The 17,498-nt window shown below is 43.6% G+C and overlaps 1 protein-coding gene across 7 annotated transcripts; it reads left to right on the forward strand.

Annotated features, from left to right (window-relative positions):
• Positions 1-1,405: 1,405 nt before the first annotated feature.
• LOC108520795 (uncharacterized) lies at positions 1,406-15,126 on the forward strand. 7 transcript variants are annotated; one of them, XR_001883012.1, is made up of 6 exons: positions 1,406-2,086; positions 3,814-3,910; positions 4,319-5,032; positions 6,751-6,873; positions 8,658-8,850; positions 9,835-10,013. XR_001883012.1 is itself a non-coding variant. In XM_017860304.1 (4 exons), exons 1-4 carry the CDS (start codon positions 1,984-1,986, stop codon positions 14,668-14,670), a joined length of 375 nt encoding a protein of 124 aa, XP_017715793.1. In that variant the 5' UTR covers positions 1,406-1,983; the 3' UTR covers positions 14,671-15,126. The 7 variants fall into 7 exon arrangements, 1 of the variants encoding a protein (XP_017715793.1); XR_001883013.1 differs by lacking the exons at positions 8,658-8,850; positions 9,835-10,013 and adding an exon at positions 14,588-15,126; XR_001883015.1 differs by lacking the exons at positions 8,658-8,850; positions 9,835-10,013 and adding an exon at positions 7,308-8,056.
• The last annotated feature ends 2,372 nt before the right edge of the window (positions 15,127-17,498 follow it).

Genomic DNA, 17,498 nt, shown 5'->3' on the forward strand with positions numbered 1-17,498 from the left:
CCTCCCCCCGCCCCTTTCCCAGCCTGTTTCCCTCCGTTCCTGTCACTTGTGACAGGATGAGAAGAAACGCCTTTACCAGGAACTCGGTTCTGTTTTTGTCTAAATGTAGATCTTGGGCTATTAAAAAGGGAGCTGCCCGATTGCTTCGACATTTAATAAGTCAATTAGAGTCCATCCGTTTTGGAGGGATGCGCTCTCGGGACCCCGAGGGGTCTGCCCCGCCCGAGCCCAGTCCCCAGGTTCGGGTCCCCAAGCCCGGGTCCCCGAAGCGGGGTGGCCAGGAGGCAGGAGCTGGGCGAGCGGGGCGGGCTTGCACCGCCTCCCCAGACCCCCCGCGACAGGACTAGCGAAGGTCCCTCCCCCGCAGGGACCGCGCCGCCTGCGCGCTCCTCTGCGCTGGACCCTCGGCCGGCAGGTACCTCGCGCCCCGGCAGGGAAAGCCCACAGGAGGGCACTTGCCTCCCGGGCTCGTCTTTTAGAAAGTTTGGCTCTTTGGCTGAAGCCCGGCACATCTGTGAAAGTTCAGCAATTTGCCTCTTTTGTTTTATTCTTGTAAAATGTATTATCCATCCGTTGCGCACTTTCCCATTCGATTGGTGCTTTCTGGGCAAGAGCTGGACGTCTTCCAAGTCCGCGATCTGGTTGGGAAAGGTGTTCTGAGTACAATCAGAGAGGCGGAGTGGGCGAGAATTAAAGGCCTGCACCAGGATCGCGGCAGCCGCGGGACCGCGGCGGGAAGGTGCTGGCCCAGGCGCACGTGCGCGCGGGCGGTGCGGGCTGGAGGCTGCGCGCCCCGGTCCCCTGAGCTCTCGGCGAGGCCCCGTCTGCGCCCGTCTCCGCGTCCTTTCTCTCCCCCCTGCACCGGGTCTGTTTCCTTAGGAGAAAGTGTCCGGCAGAACTGGGCAAGGAGGCAGCGTGGAGAGGGAAGATATGAAATATGCCTGTTCAGGACCCCGCCCCACGCCCTTGGGATGTGCGTTCTCTCCACTCCCTTTAAAAACAGATGGTTTGATTTCACAGCGAGGCTTTTCTTCTTTTCTTTTGCAAGCAACATGACTGAAATGTGAACATTTCTGCTAAAATGCACTCAGAAAAAAAGTAAAATTTTATGTCAAACAGACCTTAGGCACTTAAAAGGAGGCATTTTTCCTCTCTCCCTTTCCCTTTAGACACTTGAGTTCCACTGGCGAGAGCGACGCCTGGCGATGGAACCGGCCCTCCCCGGCCCTGCTCCCTGTCCTGCTCGCAGGGCCCACAGGCTGGTGGACACCGCAGTTCCCAGAAAAATAGAACCATGAGAAGATTTTACTGTTGTAAAATAGCTTGGTGTAAGACAGTTTTTCAAAAAGCTTTGTATGGTAAAAAGAAGAAAACACATTTTCACGTATTTTAAATTTACGTAGACTCTATTAGAATAGTATTTTATACAATCAAAAGCTAAATTTCTTCTATAAAATACCAGTAGGATCTTCCCCCCCCCCCAACACACACACAAATTCTACCTACCGAGGAAGCCTTGCTAGTAATTAATATTATCTCTTTTCTTTTGCAGTTTTTATTGGGACAAATGGATTCCTTGAACGAGCCACATCCAAGTGTGGGCCAAGACTTTTGCCCAGCTCAGCAGAGGTTTGGTGGATAATCAACAGCAGCAGAGCTGATGCTTGGTTGGTCTTTGGATTAATGAGGTCTTACAATTAAGAGTCAGGCAATTTATGTGTTCATTTGTTTTTACAAAGTTCTGTGCTAAAATTATCTAGGTGCTGCTCATTTTATATTACAGAAACAAATTTTACAGATTTTAACAAACTTAGAGTGTACCACTGATTTGTTCATCTTTATTGAACTTTTAAGTTAATGGTATTGTCAAGATGAACCCCTTGGAGTTCTCCAGTCACCAGAAATACGTGTGCAGTCATCCCTTGGTATAGCGTGAGACTCGTTCCAGCAGATACCGAAATCCAGGCACATTCAGGTCCCACAATGGGCCTGTGGAACACGCAAATACGGAAAGTTGCCCTCCCTCTGCGTGCGTTTCGCATCCTCCAGCTGCTGTGTTTTCGACCCACGTTTGAAAAAAAAATCTGTAAGTGGACCCCTTCAAACCCGTGTTGTTCAAGAATCAGCTGTGTTGTGTCAGTACAGTCTGATCTGCTAAATCCATTGGCTATGCCGGTTAATGCAAAGTAAAGCATCCCAGTGCAGATGAACATATGAAGCTGTATTTAACAAATCGCTTAGTCTCTCCTCTACTTTTTGTGTAAAATGAGGTGATTGGGCTAGTTGGTCTCCAAACTCTAAAATTACATAATACTAAAATTATTACCAAAACAAGTCTTAAAACAAGATGCCGTGTTCCCTACAAAAAGCTGAAGATAATTCACTTGAGATCATCACTATGAGTTTCACCATCTATTTGCAGACAAGAAGAGGTGATATGTTCATATTAAATCATTTAATTCCTTCCTTTAGAACGTGAACAACATTCTACTGTCAAGGGTCCAGGAAGCCAAAAAGAAAAGAGGCAAAATTAGCAACAAACTATGTTCTAGGATTACTGGAAAAAAGTTTTTTTCTAGATTTGATTTAGTTGGTTATCTTTTGAGAAAACTGTGTTGGATCATAGGAAGAAAACCAAGCAGAGAAAAAAATAAAACCTGTATTTTAATCTACTCTAAGAGTACTATGTATAAGGTCCATGAGATGGTGAGTTATTTTTTTTCTTTTTCTTTTTTTTTTTTTTTGAGACGAGTCTCGCTCTGTCGCCAGGGCTGGAGGCAGGGGCCGGATCTCAGCTCAGCTGCAAGCTCGATCCGGTTACGCCATTCTCCGCTCAGCCTCCGAGGTAGCTGGGACTCAGGCGCCCGCCACCTCGCCCGGCTAATTTTTGTATTTTTTTTTTTTTTTTTTTTTTAGTAGAGACGGGTTCTCCCATGTTAGCCAGGATGTCTCGATCTCCTGACTCATGGATTCCCGCCCGTCTCGGGATCTCCAAGTGCTGGGATTACAGGCTGAGCCCGCGCCCTGGCCTGAGTTATTCAATTCATAAACAGGTTAAAGTTCTGATGTTTTGTTTTGTTTTGTTTGCGACTGAGTCTGGCTGTCTCCCAGGCTGGAGTGCAGTGGCGCCATCTCAGCTCACTGCAAGCTCCACCTCCCGGGTTCACATCATTCTCCTGCCTCAGCCTCCGGAGTAGCTGGGACTACAGGCGCCTGCCACCACACCCGGCTAATATTTTTGTATTTTTAGTTGAGACGGGGTCTCACCGTGTTAGCCAGGATGATCTCGATCTCCTGAACTCATGATCTGCCTGCCTCGGCCTCCCAAAAAGTTCTGGTGTTTTGACTGCAGTCATTTTTTTCTTCATCCAGTGGGTACGTATTTAATTTTAGATGAATATTAGCTGCCTTCAAAGACTTCTAAAATACGTATGTATTAACCACATGCTTTAAGATGAATTGTTATATTTTTCAGTCATTATGTCAATCATTTAACAATCTAAAGTTCATATTGTAGAATAAAATAATCACCTTTCATAAAGGATAGCATCATGTACTATAAACAAATATTGCTTACTCTTTAATATTTACCAATTCTGTTTTTTTTTAAGCTATCAAAATGCTATTAGTATGCCAGGCACGTACTAAACAGTGTTTAAAGCGTTTAGGAAGACAAGCTTTCTAACAGGATTAATTTTCCTAGTATAAATGTAATAAATATAGACTCTTATAAGTGAAAATGTATGCATGATATCTGCAGCTTATTCTAGATCAATGAAGTGCAGCATTCTGTGTAACGCTTCTCCCCTTCAGGGAGGAAGATGATTCCAAAAACATGGTCATCTACTGCCGTCCCATTCTTCGACACCACTTTTGCGTCTGCAAATGCACGCTGCTATGCAGAAATCAGGTGAAAGTTTTATTTAAAGGGTTGGGATAAGATAGCATGGCTGCTTTGCTTTTTTAAAAAATTTATTGTTCCATGGCCAAGATAAAGAGGACTTTTCATGGGGAAAGGCTTAAAGGAAGTATGGACTTTACCTTGTTCCTTTAAACTGAATTTTAGTTCTAAAATCTAAAAACACTGTGATGCTTACTTGCCATTTGGAGGCACCAATCTGACATCTTTTGATGAAAGCAGTAAGAATAAATTTGAAAGAACACACCCATCATCAACATATTAAAAAAAAAAACCCTTTTATTTGGTATAAAGGCTACATCAACAGTCAAACTCATCTATGACAATATTTCAACAAACTATATTCATAGATGCTGAGTAACAACAGTGATATATCTGCATTCCATCTGTTTTCTGCAGGAAAGCAAATATCCTGATCAGAAGTGACACACACAATGATCTAGGTTCATCGCAGAGACATCCAAAGTGTCATAAAGGCACCACCTACCAAAGTATGTTTTTGTTTGTTTCTAGGATAAGCTAACCACAGTGATGGGGGTGCCTCCTGGATAGAGGGAACTGCATCTGCAAACTCCTGAGGAGGAGGCACCAGAACCTCTTGGATCTGCTGGGAAGATGGGGCTGTAGGAAGGGGGTGGGAGGAACAGATGGAGAGTCACCTCCCCTGAACTCCACTTTCTTTCAAGAACACAGCACAGCAGAGTGCAAAGGATGTGGGCTTCAAAGTCACAGAAATGGGCTCAGGTTCTGATTCCTGCTCACATATGTGTGAACTTGGGCAAGACAACTTCTTTGAGCCCAGTTTCTTCATGTCTAAAATGACAGGAGTATGTACAACCTCAGAGGTTTTATAAACATTGAATAAGGTAAAGTATGTTAACTTTTTAGTGTAGTTTAAATGTCTTGTAACTGATCAATTATTGCTATTACTGCCTTTCAGAGTGTCTGCTGTCATAATGGTCTATTTTTTTCCTGTATTTTGTCCCTTACAATATGGCATGAAAAAGAGCATTATCCAATCCTGGAGAACGTCTGGGGCATCAGAATTTGGTGACTTGTTCACAGCTGCATAGAAAATCTATAGTTAGAAGTGGACTGAAATATCCTGAATTAGTAAGTTTCCATGTGACCAGCACTCAGAACAGTGGGTGAGGGCTCAGTCCAGTGGAGTAGGATTCAAACCTGTGCGTGAGGGCCCCTGCTGCTGCCTGGGGCATGGTACCTGTGCTGTTAGGATGGTATATAAGTGTGGCTGGCTGGGATGTACTAGGGCTATGAATCCATAGCCCTAGTTAAGAACAGTGTATGTTTTGCTCAACTGACCCTTCCCTAAAACCATGGGGACATTTCAAGACTGCTTTCTCTGATATTTTTGCCACTATTATAATGCAGTCCATTAGGCAGAGTGCTTGAGACACTGTCTTAGTCCATGTGTGCTCCTAGAACAATATATCATACACAGGTAGCTTATAAACAACAGGAACATATTCCTCAGTTCCGCAGGCTGGAAGTCCAGTATCAAGGCAGACTGGGTGTTTGGTGAGGGCCCGTCCTCCTCACCGGTGGCGCTTTCTCACTGAGTCCTCACGTGGGGCCCGTCCTCCTCACCGGTGGCGCTTTCTCACTGAGTCCTCACGTGGGGCCCGTCCTCCTCACCGGTGGCGCTTTCTCTCCGAGGCCCACCCTCCTCACTGATGGCGCTTTCTCTCCGAGTCCTCACGTTGGGCCCGCCTTCTTCATAGATGGAGCTTTCTCACCGAGTCCTCACTTGGTGGAAGGTGCAAGGGAACTCTCTGGGGTCCCTTTTTCAAGGACACTAATCCCATTAATCAGGCTCCACCCTCAGGACCCCATTACCTCCCAAAGGCCCCACCTCCTGACACCATCACTCTTGGGATTAGGTTTTAGCACAAGCACTTTGGGGAGACACAGACACTGAGACCACAGCAGATAGGCAGCACCAGTATAATGCAGGCCAGTTGCTGGTCCCGGGAAAAAACGGAGGCAGAGATGCCCAACCTTTTGGCTTACCTGGGCTACACTGGAAGAAGAAAAATTGTCTTGGGCCACATGTAAAATACACTAACACTAACAATAGCTGATAAGATTTTTTAAAAATCACCAAAGAAATGCCATGTTTTAAGAAAGTTTACAAATTCCTGTTGGGTACATTCAAAGCTATCCTGGGCTGCATGTGACCCGTGGGCCACAGGTTGGACATGCTTGGAAATGGACATCAAACAGAAACAGTCTGCACCTCCAGGAAGGAAGGGAGAATTCGTGCTAAGAAGCTTTGATTCACTCACACATCCCATGGCCATTGCTTGGGTCCTCAGGTGCTCAGGGGACAGAGGGAGAAATTCTGTCCACAAGAAACCGGCATTGTTTGGTGCAGTGTGTCCCATGTGTTGTGTGCTCCTGGAGACTGGGCTGAGTGTAGGGTGGGAGCCACTCCCTTGAGGCTGGTTTATGGATGAAGGGGGCAGGGAAGGCACATGTAAAGTAGCCAAGGTGCCGGGTCCCAGCGCGCTTGGAATGTGTGAGGGACCCTTCCGGAGCAGAGTGTAGGAGAGACAAGGGGAGAAGAGGCCATTCTCAATGCCACTTGCAGTACTCTGAACTTCGTCCTGCAGGCGGTGGGAAATGATTGACAAGCCTTGAGCAGGGGACCAACATGATCAGATCTGTGTTTTATGGAGGTAGCTATGGATGATGGAGGAAAAGAGTTTGGGGCCGTGGGTAGACAGACCAGTCCTGCCTGCCTCTGCCCACCCTCCCCAGTGGGCAGACAGGCAAGCCAGGGGCTTTCTGACCTTCCCTCCTTCCGTCAGATGCTGTTGCTAAGCAGAGAGATGAAAAGTGTCCCCCACGTCCAGCACTGCACCAGGTGCTGCAGGTGTGACAGTCCCTCCTGCATGGTTTTCTTGCTTCAGAAGATAAACACCAGCAAACAGGTAACTATATGGAATAGTAGGAAGTTATAAAAAGAGCATGGAAGAAAGAGGGAAGAAGGAGAGAAACAAATGCTGAGATAGAGATAAGATGGTGAGGGTGGAGGGGACCTGCATCTGATAAGGTGGTTTTAGAATCATCTCTGAGGACATGGTATTTGAATCGAAACCTCGGCATGGACACAGCCACATTTGTAGTTGATGCAGGCGAAAAAAGGAGGAGGCTCAGAACTGGGGCATGGAGATGAGGATGGAGAGTAGAGAAAGTCTTGGTTTCCTAAGAGAATCATCTTTTATAGAAATCACCTGTTTCATCCTGACATTGGCATTCCCAGTATGAACATTTCTGTAAGAGCATTTAAAAGGACCGTTGAAAACATAGCCTTGAGCTTGGGACCATGTGTAGCCTCCAAAAGTTAATTCTTCCCTCCATTCAGCAAAAACTGACCACGTGCTGGCCACATCCTGAGCATAGTTTGAGGCGGAGCAGGCACTGTGGTGAGCAAAGTAAGTTCCTATTACTTGGCTTATTGAAGATGTAATTTTTACCAACGTGAAAAAAGAAACAGACAATTTATAAAAACAGACACAATACAAAATAAAGCTTTAAATATGAGCACAACACCCTATTCTGCTTTGTCTGGGAGCTGAGAATGATACTTGTTAAGCCAGACATTTTTTGTTGCTACACATGTGAACGGGAGGGCATCTCAGAGGTGACGCCATGCTGACAGCCGGTGTGATTCCCTCACAACGTGCAAGTACTGGGCATTTCAGAGGTGACCATGTGCTGAGAACCAGGTGTGCTGCCCTCACCATGTAAAACCACTGGGCATCTCAGGAGTGACCTTGTGTTTACAACCAGGTGTACTCTCCTCGCTGTGCACAGTTAGGCACTGGGCATCTCAGGGTTGACCCTGTCCTGATCACCAGGTATGTTGTCCTCACTGTGCACAGGTTGGGGCTGGACACAGCAGGGACCCAGGTGTGTGCAAGGTGCAGCGTTTTTGCTATGGGGAGGATCTGCAGATACATCCAGTTCCTCATTCCTGTCCTCAGAAACGCACTGGGGCACAGTGGCAGTGGGACAAAAAGCTGCTTGTGTGCTGTGATGCGAACCTCAGGGTGACTCAAAACCTGATCGTGCTCCATGTTCTGTTAGGCTGCTGTCAATAAATGAACAATTTCTCGTAGATGTCTTTGGATATTTTTATGTCTGTACCTCCTCTTTCGGCAATGAGTTCCGTAAGTTTACTCTTCATAATATAAATTACTTTCTTCAATTTGTTCTCAGTATAAATCAGACATGACTCTGAGGTTTTCTCTTTGTCCTTATGGGCTGGGAGTTGACACCTTCAAAGTGAAGAAGGAGACTTTTGTTTTCTCTCAAAATGAATGCATGTACTATTTTATTTTTAATTGTGATAAAACATATGCAACATAAAACTTACCATTTTTACCATTTTAAGAGTGCAGCCCTGTGGCATCAGGTAAATTCACAATTTTGTACAACCATCATCATCACTGTTCAATTCCAGAACTTTCCATCATGCTGACCAGAATCTCTGGACCTGTTAAACACTAGCTCATCATTTCTCTCTTCCCCAAAACTCTGGCAAAAGCAACTCTACTTTTTGTTCCCATGGATTTTTTAAATTGACATGTAATAATTGTACATATTTATGGGGTACAGTGTGAAATATTGGTGCATGTGTACGATGTGTAATCATCAAATCAGTCTAATTAGCATATCCATCACCTCAGTTCTCGTTTCTTTGTGTTGACAGCATTCAAAATCCTCTCTTCTGCTGCTTGAAAATACAGTCAATTACCCTCTGAGGAGACGAGAACTTCTTCCTTTGTAATTGTAGGTTTGTTCGTGTTAACCAAGCTCCCCCCGCCAGCACCCCACTCCCTCACTGTCTCCTGTAACCACTGTTCCATTCACCACGTCTGTGAGCTCTTCTTTAGCTTCCACATGTAAGTGAGGCCATGCGGTGTTTTTCTTTCTGTGTCTGGCTTATTTCACTTAGCACGATGTCCTCCAGGTTCACCCGTGTTGTTGCAAATGACATGATTTTCTTCTTTTTAAGGCTGAGTAGTATTCCAGTGTGTATTTTGCCACATTTCCTCTGTATTCACCTGCTGTTGCTGTCAACTTGGATTGAATCTGCATTGTGGCTGTTGTGAATAGTGCTGCAATAATTGGGGGGGTGCAGACATCCCTTTCATATTGAGATTTCCCTCCCCTTTGATAAACATTCAGTAGGAGGTTCGTTGGACCATATAGAGGTTCTGTTCTCAGTTTTAGCTTTTAAGTGGCTGTACCAGTTTACACTCCCATCAGTCGTGTGTAAGAGTTAAGGAAAGGCTTTGAGTCAGAGGAGACCAAGCAGGGGCAGCTGATTTTTGACTCCTACTCCGACACTCACTGTGGCCACAGCCAGTGCCTGTGGCTCTGGGCTTTTAATCTCCTCATGAGCAAAGTGGGGCTACTTTCCCTTTCTTTTTAGTGTGTAGGTCTTTTTGAAGGATTGAATCAATTAGTAAATATAATTGTCTCTATAAACTAAGCAACTGGCTATGTTATTTTTTTCGTGCTGTTCATAATTTAGTTGACTTTGACCAAATACACTCCTGGTTTTCCTTTCAAAATCCCATGTTTCAGGGACTGTGTTTATGTGGTAACATTTTGGGTTTTTGTTGTCTTAGAACCTGTCATGGTGAAGCAGTGATTACAGCTTCATTCAGAGTGTCACAATGCATGTGCCACCCTCGTTCTGACTCAGGAATTTGGGTCCCATTTAGTTGTCATCTCTGCTTTCACAGAATCTGGGGCCCCCATCAGTAGTGACTCCCAGGCTCTGCTGCTGAATGCTCAAAAATCAATACAATGCGTCAGATGTATTTCATGTATTTCTCTCTATATATATTCAAATGGAAATTCGCCTTCTTTCTTTACAGTTTTGAGGCATCAGCAGCAATATTTCTGCTCTGCCGACGCCCTCAACAGGCCTGGCTTTCAGCGGTGCACTCCCTCCCCCAGCTCACAGGTTTAAAACCTCTGTCACTGACATGATTATATATTTAGAAAACCCCATCTTCTCAGCTTAAAATCTCCTTAAGCTGATAGCAACTTCAGCAAAGTCTCAGGATACAAAATCAATGTGCAAAAATCACAAGCATTCCTATACACCAATAACAGACAAACAGAGAGCCGAATCATGAGTGAACTCCCATTCGCAATTGCTACAAAGAGAATAAAATACCTAGGAATCCAACTTACAAGGGATGTGAAGGACCTCTTCAAGGAGAACTACAAACCACTGCTCAACAAAATAAAAGAGGACACAAACAAATGGAAAAATATTCCATGCTCATGTTATGTTAGAATGAATCAATATCATGAAAATGGCCATACTGTCCAAAGTAATTTATAGATTCAGTGCTATCCCCATCAAGCTACCATTGACTTTCTTCAAAGAATTGGAAAAAACTACTTTAAATTTCATATGGAACCAAAAAGAGCCCACATAGCCAAGACAATCCTAAGCAAAAAGAACAAAGCTGGAGGCATCATGTTACCTGACTTCAAACTATACTATAAGGCTACAGTAACCAAAACAGCATGGTACTGGTACCAAAACAGATATATAGACCAATGGAACAGAACAGAGGCCTCAGAAATAACACCACACATCTACAACCATCTGATCTTTGACAAACCTGACAAAAACAAGCAACGGGAAAAGGATTCCCTATTTAATAAATGGTGCTGGGAAAACTGGCTAGCCATATGTAGAGGGCTGAAGCTGGACCCCTTCCTTACACCTTATACAAAAATTAACTCAGGATGGATTAAAGACTTAAATGTAAGACCTAAAACCATAAAAACCTTGGAAGAAAACCTAGGCAATACCATTCAGTTCATAGGCATGGACAAAGACTTCATGACTAAAACACCAAAAGCAATGGCAACAAAAGTCAAAATAGACAAATGTGATCTAATTAAACTAAAGAGCTTCTGCACAGCAAAGAAACTATCAGCAGAGTGAACAGGCAACCTACAGAATGGGAGAAAATTTTTGCAACCTATCCCTCTGATAAAGGGCTAATATCCAGAATCTACAAATAACTTAAACAAATTTACAAGAAAAAAAAAACCCATCAAAAAGTGGGAGAAGGATATGAACAGACACCTCTCAAAAGAAGACATTTATGCAACCAACGGACATATGAAAAAATGTTCATCGTCGCTGATCATTAGAGTAATGCAAATAAAAACCACAATGAAATATCATCTCACGCTGGTTAGAATGGTGATCATTAAAAAGTCAGGAAACAACAGACGCTGGAGAGGATGTGGAGAAATAGGAACGCTTTTACACTGTTGGTGGTGTAAATTAGTTCAACCATTATGGAAGACAGTGTGGCAATTCCTTAAGGATCTAGAACTAGAAATACTATTTGACCCAGCAATCCCATTATTGGGTATATACCCAGAGGATTATAAATCATGCTACTATAAAGACACACGCACATGTATGTTTATTGTGGCACTATTCACAATAGCAAAGACTTGAAACCAACCCAAATGTCCATCAATAATAGACTGCAGAAAGAAAATGTAGCACATATACACCATGGAATACTATGAGCCATAAAAAAGGATGAGTTTATGTCCTTTGCAGGAACAAGGATGAAGCTGGAAACCATCATTCTCAGCAAACTATAACAGGGACAGAAAACCACATACCACATGCTCTCACTCACCACATGTTCTCACTCATAAGTAGGAGATGAACAATGAGAACACATGGACACAGGGAGGAGAACATCACACACTGGGGCCTGTCGGTGGGGTGGGGAGGCTGGGGGAGGGATAGCACTAGGAGAAATATCTAATGTAAATAATGAGCTGATGGGTGCAGGAAACCAACATGGCACATGTATACCTATGTAACAAACCTGCATGTTGTGCACATGTACCCCAGAACTTAAAGTGTAATAAAAAAAGTCAACATCATAAAAGACATAAATAAATACATAAATAAATAAATAAAACCTCCATCACCGTGTGCGTTGTCACCACCCATATCCTCTTAGGTGCTCAGAAAAGATTCATTCTAGATCTACCTTTTTCCCCCATCTATGAACGATTTACCACTATCATATGGCAGCTGTTATGCCCTTGGATCATTTTCAAAGGCTTTCAGAAGATGGGCAGTGGCCTGAGGATCTCCTGGTTCCTGCTATCTGCACATTGACGCTGGGCTCCTGAGTGGGACATGACATGCCCTCGTTAGGTGTTAACATTCCTTGCCATGCTGATGTATGACAGATGCTCACCGTTTCCCACATGTTGCCTTATTGTGCTTCACAGATAGTCTCCTTTTAACAAATCAAAGGCTTGTGGCCACCCTGCATCCAGTGAGTCCATCAGTGCCATTTGTCCACCTCACATGCTCACTTCACGTCTCTGTGTCACATATTGGGAATTCTCGCAATATTTCAAACGTTTTCATTTTTATTATGTGTTTTATAGTGATCTATGATCAGTGATCTTTGATGTTACTATTGTAACTGTTTTGGGGCACCATGAACTATACCCGTATAAGATGGCGAATTTAACTGATAAGTGTGTGTGTTCTGAGTGCTCCAATGAACAACCATTTCATTTTCTCTCTCTCCTCTCTTCAGGCCTCCTTATTCCCACAGACACAGCAATATTAAGATTAGGTCATTTTTCTTTTTTTCTTGACTGAGTCTTGCTCTGTCATCCAGGATGGAGTACAGTGGCACAATCTTGGCTTACCACAGCCTCCAACTCCCAGGTTCAAGCGATTCTCCTGCCTCAGCCTCCCGAGTAGCTGGGATTACAGGCAAGTGCCACCCCACCCAGTTAATTTTTGTATTTTTAGTAGAGACGGGATTTCACTATGTTGGCCAGGCTGATTTCGAACTCCTGACGTCAAGTGATCCACCCGCCTATGCCTCCCAAAGTGCTGGGATTATAGGAATGAGCCACCACACCGAGCCTAAGATTAGGCCAATTGATAACCCAGCAATGAAGTCTAAGTGTTTCAGTGGAAGGAAGAGTCTCATGTTTGTCACTTTAAATCATATCTAGAAATGATTAAGCTTAGTGAGGAAGGCAGGTCAAAAGCCAAGATAGGCTCAGAGCTGGGCTTCCTGCACCAGTTAGCTAAGTTGTGAGTGCAAGGAAAAGTTCCTGAAAGAGATTGAGAATGCTACTCCAGTGAACACATGAGTGGCAAGAAAGCAAAACAGCCGGATTACTGCTATGGGGAAAGTTTGAGTGGCCTGGACAGAAGATCAAACCAGCCACAACACTCCCTTCAGCCAAAGCCTCATCCAGAGCAGGGCCCCTAATTCTTTTCATTTCTGTGGAGGCTGAGAGAGGTGAGGAAGCTGCGTAAGGAAAGTGTGAAACTGGCAGAGGTTTATTCACGAGGTTTAAGGAAAGAAGCCATCTCTATAACATAGAAGTACAAGGTGAAGGAGCAAGTGCTGATGGAGAAGCTGCAGCAAGTTCTCCAGAGGATCCAGCTGAAATCGCTGATGAAGGTAGTAACACTACACAACAGATTTTTCATGTGGGCAAAACAGTCTTCTATTGGAGGAAGATGCCATCTAGGACTTTCATAGCTAGAGAGGAGAAGTCAATGCCTGGCTTGAAAGCTTAAAAGAAAGACTGCCTCTCTTGTTAGGGGCTAATGGAGTTGGTGACTTTACGTTGAAGCCTGTGATGATTTACCATTCCCCAAATCCCAGGGCCTGAAAGTATGATGCTAAGTCTGCTCTGCCTGTGCTCTATAAATAAAACGACAAAGCCTAATGAAAACACTTCTGCTTACAGCATGGTTTAGTGAGTATTTTCAGCCTGCTGTTGAGCTCTACTGCTGAGACAGAAAGGTTCCTTCCAAAATATTAACGCTCATTGACACCTGGTCCCTCATGAGCTCCGATGGGGATGTACAAGAAGATGGGTGTTGTTCTCATGCCTACTAAGACATCATCCACTCTCCAGTCCATGGATCAAGGAGCAATTTTGACTTTCCAGTCCTATTATTTAAGAAATATATTTTGCTAGGCTATATCTACCATAGATAGTGATTCCTCTGATGGAGCTGGGCAAAGTAAATTGAAAACCTTCTGGAAAGAATTCACCATTCTAGATGCCATTCAGAACATTTATGATTCATGGGAGGAGGTCAAAATATCAACATAAACAGGACTTTGGAAGAAGTCTGTTCTAAATTTCATGGGTGATTTTGAGGCATTCAAGACTTCAATGGAAGAAGTAACCAGATGTTGTGAAAATAGCAAGAGAACTAGAATTAGAAGTGGAGCCTGAAGATGGAACTGAATTGCTTCCATCTCATGATAAAAACTTTAAACTTTAACAGGTGATCAGTTGCTTCTAATGCATGTGCAAAGAAACTGATTTCTTGCGGTAGAATCTGCTTCTGGTGAAGATGCTGTGAACATTGTTGAAATGATCACCAAGGATTTAGAGTATTTTATAACCTTAGTTGATAAAGCAGTGGCAGGGGTTAGAGAAGATGGACTCCAATTTTGAAATAAGTTCTACTCTGGGTAAAATGATATCAACCAGCATCACATGCTACAGGGAAATGGTCTATGAAAAAAGAGTCGATCTATGTAACAGACTTTATTCTTGTTTTATTTTCAGAAATTGCCACCGCCACCCCAACCACCAGGATCATTCATCACCTATCAACAGGGAGGAGACCTCCACCAGCAAAAAGATCATGACTCACTGAAGGCATTGTTAGCATTTTTAGCAACACATTTTTAAATTAATGTTTATACTTTTTTCAGATGTAATACTATTGTGTACTGAATCGACCACATTATAGTGTAAATATCACTTTTGTATGCATTGGGAAACCAAAATATTTGGGTGACTTACTTTATTGCAATATCTCTTTATTGGGATGACCTGGAACTGAGCCTGCACTATCTCCAAGGTGAGCCTGGATATTGCTTTTATTTTCTATGTAATCATTACTTCACATTAGAAAATAGACATTAGAAGATTGTCATACTAAGAATAATAATGGTCAGCTCTAGCACCATTACATTGAGATCTGAACAACATCTGGTTTGAGTGGGGTGTTGGCAGATGGCAGTGGGTGATTATTGGTTTCCCCAGAGTGGGAACATTTGAGTTGGAGAAGAGATTCCACCTTTATTTATTTTTTTTTTTTTTGAGACGGAGTCTCGCTCTGTCGCCCAGGCTGGAGTGCAGTGGCCGGATCTCAGCTCACTGCAAGCTCCACCTCCCGGGTTCCCGCCATTCTCCTGCCTCAGCCTCCCGAGTAGCTGGGACTACAGGCACCCGCCACCTTGCCCGGCTAATTTTTTTGTATTTTTTAGTAGAGACGGGGTTTCACCGTGTTAGCCAGGATGGTCTCGATCTCCTGACCTCGTGATCCGCCCGTCTCGGCCTCCCAAAGTGCTGGGATTACAGGCTTGAGCCACCGCGCCCGGCCGAGATTCCACCTTTAAAAGGGACATTTTTATGGTAAAGCCTGTATCTTTAAATTGCTATAACTTTACTAAGATTAAGATATATTTTAACTGCTTGACACATTTTAGTAATTGATCTTATATTGCACTTATATTATAAATAGTATTTGTATAGCAAGAAGTAAATGCGGCTTGCACAATTCAGCACGTTTGATACTGATTTCTTTAGGTGGGACCCTTACTCAGTGCCACCAATAACCATGACATTAATGTGGATGTGGCCAGTCCAGTGGAGTCCAGACTGAAACGACACCTGACACTGAAGAGTGTCATGTTAAAGGCTTTTCTCGTTGAAGTATTAAAAATAAACAGTTCTCAAGGGACTGTTTTTGCCAAAATTAATTGATGGCTGTTTAAAATGGTAGACAGCTCTTCTTACGCTTGTGATTTGGCCTTATTCAAACCTTAATGAATGTTTCTAATGGTGAGTTTCATGTGCATAACACCACAGGAAGAAGTTACGTTCTTATTGTCAGCAGATTGAAATCACAGTCATAGACAATAGTGGAAACAAATTCATAAAACTCTCAAGTTGTAGCTTTCATTGGGCCCAGCTTATTTCTTATATTAGTACAACTTGTATGTACAAAAAGGGAAAGAGCTCATTACATTTTTGGCTTTTACTTGCACCCTTATGATTAACAGATTTATGAAAAATAGTCCCATACACAGGGGCTTGGTAATTATAATTTCCTCCTTCTTTTAAAATGCAGTCAGTTCTGAGAAACTGTGTTTTTTTTTTTTTTCTCTGAGACGGAGTCTTGCTCTGCCGTCCAGGCTGGAGTGCAGTGGCCGGATCTCAGCTCACTGCAAGCTCTGCCTCCCGGGTTTACGCCATTCTCCTGCCTCAGCCTCCCGAGTAGCTGGGACTACAGGCGCCGCCACCTCGCCTGGCTAGTTTTTTGTATTTTTAGTAGAGACGGGGTTTCACCGGGTTAGCCAGGATGGTCTTGATCTCCTGACCTCGTGATCTGCCCGTCTCGGCCTCCCAAAGTGCTGGGATGACAGGCTTGAGCCACCGCACCCGGCCCTGAGAAACTGTTACATGCAATACCAGTGTCTATGCCATATGACGCAAGAGCGTCGGACGTAAAATGAAACAAGGGACTCATCATCCTGATGCTTCCCAATGTTTGGCACCCCTGAGAAATCCCTCCTAAGCGACTGGCTGGAGTCTTTACGGGGCATTTCTTCAGAGTTGACCCAGACGACATGCTCATAATTACTTATGTGTGTCCCTGAGAAATGGAGGTGAAATTTAAGTTGAATTGAACCTCAAATGTGCCAGGGATGTTTGTTATTTAAAGAACCTGTGGTCAATTTATTTTTAAAGCCAATCAGCTCTTCATAAGGAAAATCACTATTCATTATTTCTTGGGTACATCTAAATTTCTTTATGTCACTGTGTAGATATGGAGTTTCAAAAGTGTTTGTGGATGGTTTAGAATTATTTTCATTATTTTCTTACATTTTTACTTTATTTTACAGTAGTTATTTTAGTATTAATATTTAAGTTTTAATGGTTACATAAGAACATTAGAACAAAGAGATGTTTACTGCTCTGAGATTTTGCATTTCCAAGTCTCATTAATTCCAAGCACACTTTAGCTAAATTTGACCTAGCGCTTTGGAAAACTAGGTAAAAGTGTACTGTAACTCCTTTTCATTATTCAGGAAACATGCATTATTATAATCCTCACCATCATCATTACTTTCTTTTCTTTTTTTTTTTTTTGAGACGGAGTCTTGCTCTGCCACCCAGGCTGGAGTGCAGTGGCCGGATCTCAGCTCACTGCAAGCTCCGCCTCCTGGGTTTATGCCATTCTCCTGCCTCAGCCTCCCGAGTAGCTGGGACTACAGGCGCCCGCCTCGTCGCCCGGCTAGTTTTTTATATTTTAAGTACAGACAAGGTTTCACCGTGTTAGCCAGGATGGTCTCGATCTCCTGACCTCGTGATCCGCCCGTCTCGGCCTCCCAAAGTGCTGGGATTACAGGCTTGAGCCACCGCGCCCGGCCTTCATCATTACTTTCTATAAAACATTTGAGGGTCG

The sequence above is a fragment of the Rhinopithecus bieti genome, unplaced genomic scaffold, assembly GCF_001698545.2.
Source record: "Rhinopithecus bieti isolate Rb0 unplaced genomic scaffold, ASM169854v2 scaffold_51905, whole genome shotgun sequence".
Classification (NCBI taxonomy): Eukaryota; Metazoa; Chordata; class Mammalia; order Primates; family Cercopithecidae; genus Rhinopithecus; species Rhinopithecus bieti.

What these genes read in the sequence shown, in the direction of transcription:
- LOC108520795 (XM_017860304.1), top strand. Translation starts at nt 1,984, where the DNA reads ATGGGCCTGTGGAACACGCAAATACGGAAAGTTGCCCTCCCTCTGCGT. An exon ending in CACGTTTGAAAAAAAAATCT is followed by an intron (nt 2,087 to 3,813) that starts GTAAGTGGACCC and finishes TCTCCCCTTCAG; the next exon opens with GGAGGAAGATGATTCCAAAA. An exon ending in TAAAGGCACCACCTACCAAA is followed by an intron (nt 4,411 to 14,587) that starts GTATGTTTTTGT and finishes TTTTATTTTCAG; the next exon opens with AAATTGCCACCGCCACCCCA.